This window comes from Notothenia rossii, assembly GCF_949606895.1.
Source record: "Notothenia rossii genome assembly, chromosome: 5".
Classification (NCBI taxonomy): domain Eukaryota; kingdom Metazoa; phylum Chordata; class Actinopteri; order Perciformes; family Nototheniidae; genus Notothenia; species Notothenia rossii.
In genome coordinates, this window is record NC_136903.1 from 72,951,538 (window position 1) to 72,957,658 (window position 6,121).

General features: G+C 39.7%; 1 protein-coding gene across 1 annotated transcript; it reads left to right on the forward strand.

Annotated features, from left to right (window-relative positions):
• The first annotated feature begins 563 nt into the window (after nucleotides 1–563).
• On the forward strand, nucleotides 564–5,170 carry gpr61l (G protein-coupled receptor 61-like). Its single transcript, XM_079681254.1, has 2 exons — nucleotides 564–878; nucleotides 1,556–5,170. Exon 2 carries the CDS (start codon nucleotides 1,605–1,607, stop codon nucleotides 2,901–2,903), a length of 1,299 nt encoding a protein of 432 aa, XP_079537380.1. The 5' UTR covers nucleotides 564–878; nucleotides 1,556–1,604; the 3' UTR covers nucleotides 2,904–5,170.
• The last annotated feature ends 951 nt before the right edge of the window (nucleotides 5,171–6,121 follow it).

Genomic DNA, 6,121 nt, shown 5'->3' on the forward strand with positions numbered 1-6,121 from the left:
ATAACAATACTGCCTTATACCCTTTGGAGGAGAAGAGTAAAAAAAAATGATATTAAGCACATGGAAATATTAAAAAGATTTGCGTTTAATCTTCCTTTTAATCTTTCCTTTCTTCAACACCAGACATTGTTTGTGGTTCCTGAAATTCCTGAGTTATTGGCTCCTTAGAATAGACATTTTGGTAACTGCTCTTAAAAACAGGTATTTGGTTTAGAAAACCATTGACCTGAAATAGATGTAACTGGCATGCCTATTTTGTGACTGCAAAAGTCTAAACATGACTTATTGTCAGTAGAGAAGTGCCGTTTTACCTATTGTTACAGCTGTCTCTGGTTTCAGTAAATACACTACAGCTAAGATGTGGAGCTGCATGGCTGCCAGGGGAAACATGATCTGTCCTTTAACGGCGGGCATTAGGACCCAGGGGAGGCTGGGCTCTAGTAGGGAGACAGTGGAGTGTGTGTCTATTTGAAAGCAAAAAAAAACACAATACAATGTGTGCCTGTCACTGCCATACACAGCACAGGACAGGAATAAGAAGAGGAGGGGTGAGGAGAGAGGGGAAGCATCATGTACCATCAAAAAACATCATGGAACCAGTTCTTCTTCAACTGGAGATAACAATGGTGATGCGTCTGGACCTCTGGAGGACCCTCTATACTGAATAACTAAACCTCACACACTGAATTATCTGGATTTTATGAATTTTCAGCTGGAAGACTGACTTCTTTTCTTTCTGGAAAATACATTAATCAAGCTGGGTTTAGCCCAGTGTATCTAAACAAAAAGTGGGAATTTAACAGTAGCTTTGTGAAGTCAAACACCTGGTCAACCTGTTAAGTGTGAATTGAAACACACAAACACAGAGTGAATCATGGGTAAGTACATTTATGCATAATCAGAATATGTTTTTATGCTGAATATGTTTTAATCTAGACAGAATGTACTTTTGTGTGTTTACCACTCAATGAGATCTGAAGGGATGAATATCAGCCTCTCAGATAGGTTAAATGTCCCACAATTGTTAAGACTGATTGTTAAAAATGAATTGATTTAACTGCAACAATTTATGTCCAGGAACAATTTGTGACAAAGTTTAAAATGGCTTTTTTTTTTTCAAACTGCATTAACAATGGGTTCAGAGCTTTTTAAGACAGGTGAAAGCTGCACTTAGTAACCTGTCAGCGCTCTGAAAGAAAGTAAATAAATGTATTTTCTCCAATATAAATTGTTGTAGAGTTTCTCAAAAGAGAATTCACAGATGTATTGTCACACAAAAATATATATTAGACCCCAGTTGGCTAACATGTCATTGCTTTTTGTCCTCACAACTCTTATCTTTAACATCAGTGTTGAATGGCCCTCAAGGGGAGACAATAGAACAATTGTAGTCTTGCTGTATTCTACTGTAAACAGTTTCCAATTTACCCATAAGTGTATCTGTTTACACTCAAAACGTGTAGGCACACTTCAGTTTTTTAATTAAGCACTTAAAAAGTCTGAACCACCTAAAACATGTTTTTTTAAATAACTGCTTTTGGTCTACTCAACACAGGACATCCAAATATGGCGACATCAGAGATGGAAGCGGAGGTTGTGAATACATGATGGCCGCCAACACCGGTCTGATGATAGCCTCTGTGCCACATCACTCAGTGACAAATCTAAACACCACCCAAACGGAGCCCAATCCTACGGTCCCTGCTGACCTGGGCGTCGTCACCAGCTCCCAGTCACAGATCAAAGACCTTTTCGGGTTGTTCTGCATGGTGACCCTTAACCTCATTGCTTTGTTGGCCAACACTGGAGTGATGGTGGCCATCGCTCGTGCTCCTCACCTGAAGAGGTTTGCTTTTGTGTGTCACCTTTGTGCAGTGGACCTGCTGTGTGCCATCCTCCTCATGCCCTTGGGTATCATATCCAGTTCGGCGTTCTTTGGCACCGTGGTGTTTACCGTCCTGGAGTGTCAGGTTTACATTTTTCTCAATGTTTTCCTCATCTGTCTCTCCATTCTCACCATCACAGCCATCAGTGTGGAGCGTTACTTTTATATCGTACACCCCATGCGTTATGAAGTCAAGATGACCATTAACCTCGCTATTGGTGTCATGCTCCTGATCTGGGTGAAGTCAGTCCTCTTAGCTATGGTCCCACTTTTCGGATGGCCAGCTTATGGACCTCAGAGCTCTATTGCCGCAGCTCACTGCTCTCTCCACGCGAGCCACAGTCGTCTAAGAAGTGTATTTTCTGTGCTCTTTAGTGTTGCTTGTTTTCTGTTTCCTGCAGTAGTCATTTTTGGTGTTTACGGTGCCGTGTACAAGGTAGCTCGCTCCGCAGCGCTGCAGCAAGTCCCTGCTGTGCCGGCGTGGGCAAATGCAAGCCTTGCTAAAAATCGCTCAGACTCCATCAACAGCCAGACTACCATGATCGCCACCACACGCTCTCTGCCCCAAAGACTGTCTCCTGAGAGGGCCTTCAGTGGAGGAAAGGCTGCCCTAACATTGGTATTAATTGTTGGACAGTTCTTTGTTTGTTGGTTACCCTACTTCATCTTCCACATGCAAATGTCTCTCACTGGTTCCATGAAAAGCCCCGGGGACTTGGAGGAGGCAGTCACTTGGCTGGCCTATTCCTCTTTTGCTATCAACCCGTTCTTTTACGGCCTCTTGAACAGGCAGATCAGAGAAGAGCTGGTTAAGTTCCGACGTTGCTGCTTGACCCAGCCAGCAGATTTTGGGACATCTAGCCACGAAGGCTCCCTTCAGGAGAATTTCCTCCAGTTCATCCAGAGAACCAGCAGCAGCAAAGCTGAAACCCCGTCCAGCTGCGCCAACTCAAACCCGGGAAACACTACGGACCAGGGGGTTAAGATCCCTGGACAAATTCCTGAAGAGCAGGCTTAGACATTGACCAACATGGGTGATGGACCACAGTGCTAATATAAAGGACATGTTGTTTTTTATGTAAACAGGACATTTTCATATTGGATAGCTTCATAATCTAAGAAATGTAAGATGATTTAAATGTTGAAATGATTATTGATCACTGGAATACCTTCTCCTATCCATTCTGGCAACAATGAGGTCATTTCTTCAATAATTTTATATTTTATGATCCAAATAAAGAACTCATATTTCATGAGTGACTGGAGTTGGTCTCATATTGCATCATATGCAATGTGACCCTTGCACAAGAATCCATTGATATTTATATTAAAATGATCCCTTCTTTTAACTGAAGTGATGGAGGTCAACATTCCAAGTCATTGTTTGTTGCAAGAACTTGATTTGTCTGCTGAAGCCATTACATCCAGTTAATATTAATGGTATTTCTTAAATAATATACATCCATAAAGTCTTTGGAAAGGCGTAGAATAAAAGTATTGCTTTGCCTGAAATAAAAAATATTAAGATTGTTAATCGATTATTTTAAGCATGTTGTCAGGTCCAAAATGTATGTTTTGTTCTTTTCATTCTACAATTCAGGGAGGCTTTTTTTTCTTCATTTTAGGTCAATGTGCTATGGTTTTACTGAAACATGAACTATTGAAATAGACATGATCCCTTGTGCTTATTTTCTAATTGTATTTCAATTAGTCTGGTTTTATTGATGTTTGGATGAAGGTTGTTTATGAAAATCTGAAGTGTAACCAAAATAACAAGGTTATAATTGAAGGGATATTAAAAATGATGTATTGCCTTTAACTTATGGGAACAATTTGTATTCCATATAATGCTTCCACTGCATCCTTGTTTTTGTGTCAAAACAAACATGTATATTCAAATGTTATAGAGTCACCATGACAAACCAAGACTAGAAACTAACATGTAGGTAAATGTTGGATGTAAATGAAGTATTGCTAACACAAAGGCTTCTGCAGTGTGGCACGCTCTCATGAATCTGAGGGACAATACCCAGAGTTCCTGCGCGCAACAGATATGCTGATTGACGGCGATTGTCATTCGCCCCTGTCGTCATGGAAATTAAGTGAGCCTGCGACTCACATAGCAACTAGCACCTTTAGGCAGGAAATATTCTTATGAATGTATAGCTCTGAATCCTGATTGGAGTCTGTCTGCCAATGTATGGCTTTCGCCTGCTTTTCACATGCAGACAGATTACACACAGAGTACATAGGTTCAGAGAGAGGCCATTAACATGTGAATAGAGGCTGAGACCAAGGTTTCCAAGTCCCTGCAAATATGAACTGCTAAAATATGGACATGGGAACGTGGCAAAGATAGTGAATTTACAATGGAAATCACTATCATGGATTGATAATGCTCTGAGAGTGGTAACAAAGTGCTGTTTTATGGCCTCTACTGTTTGTATTAGCTTTTCACCACCATCGGTCATGACGAAAAAGTGTGGATAAGCAAATAATGGTATACACCGCTCTTACATAACTGTGGTTGTGTGCTTAATACTGAGAGGTGAAAACTGGAATATCTTTTTATACATAAACAAACACAGCATTCTGTGAGCATTTGTTATCCCTAGAATATCTGTATGTTTGTTTCTTTGTGTCTTTTTATTTCCCTTTTTCAAATTGATTTATGAGACCGCCAGGGCTGACAACATGAAGTAAAAACAATCCATACCTTGCTTGCTGAGGTCTGAATTACCTAAACCCTACTTGTACAATAATAAAAACAGGGTTATAACACCTGGATCTAAAAATAGCTTTTATAAAACCAAAAATCAATTAATACAAATAAGGACACAACCTGGTCAACCTTCATTTCTCTTGTGACCTGTGTAAATTACATTTGAATCACTATCATTTACATTGATATTCATGACTTTCAGAGCTCTGTATTTTCAGAGTTGAAATGACAAAGACAAAAGCATGTTGTTCCAGAAACATCTGGAATGACGGGACTTGTTGTTTGAGTTCCGAATATGCGTCTCTCTTCACAAATCAAATCAAGTTTCAGGTAGGTAATTCGATAATTGTAAGGATGAGGTGTTGTATCTTTGACACATTTTTTCAATGGGGCCTCTTTGCTGGCTTTTATAGTGTGTGCATCCTTTCCTTTATACTGTCTCAGTATGTGTAATTTCAAATGAGTTTTACACAATGATTAAAGAAGAGAGGAGCAAGAATGACACATAAAGTCAAATATCTCTGTATTATTTTGGATGAGAATCATCATCAGGCCAAAAAACTGTGAGATAAGGAAAGAGCAAATACTCCAAAGTTCAGTTAGAAAGAGCTTTGCATGGCAGCATACACATTTTAATGTATCTTAAAGTTACAGAATACAAAATTAAGTAATCCTGTTGGAGCCAAATGACCTTTAACCTTAGTTTGTTATTCGTATTATTATTGTTTGTTTAAATCACTTTTATTTGTATTTATACAGCACTCCCGGTGTGAGTACCTATGTGTTCGGGGGCCGTCTCTTACCAATGACATCACGCATTGTACGCATTGTGATTGGCTGTACGGTAATTTACCCTGGGGTGCTCGGGGGCAAATCACATCTACAGATCATGACGAACCGAATTGTAGTATTCCTATACTCCTAGCGTGTGAAAAATGTTTGTGAAAAACATGTAAAAAAAACATGAAAACGGAGCAATGGCTGTACGCCATTGTCTGTACGGCAACTCAAGAGGACCATCATACACGGTCAAATTCCGAACATTTAAACATAGCTACACTTCATTCTTTACTTTGTCCGTTATTATGTAGAAGATATTACCTTTTTCTCCGTCATGTTGTTTCCATAGCAACAACTTCGAACAGGAAGTTAACCTAAATTACATTTAAGACACTGCAACGAAAGTAACAAAAATAATGTAAAATGTTTGTGAAAAACGTGTGCAAAGTCTCTGAAAACGGAGCAGTGGCTGCGATGCTAGCTTTGCGGCTAGCGGTTAGCATTTTCAATGGAAATATACATCGAAACATCATGTTTCAGTAAAAACAAGGCCCCACTGATCATCTACTCTCTGAGACGATTCAAGGGATGCCTGACTTGAGTTTCTAGCACCAGGGAAAGTGGACAAAAGTGCCCCAGATCAGCCTCTTAATTTACCCAGGGTCTAGTGCTTAGCTTTGGGCATGAAAATTCAGGAAACTCCCGAGTATTTTATTACATATCTCAACTTTGGA

What these genes read in the sequence shown, in the direction of transcription:
- gpr61l (XM_079681254.1), top strand. Translation starts at nt 1,605, where the DNA reads ATGATGGCCGCCAACACCGGTCTGATGATAGCCTCTGTGCCACATCAC.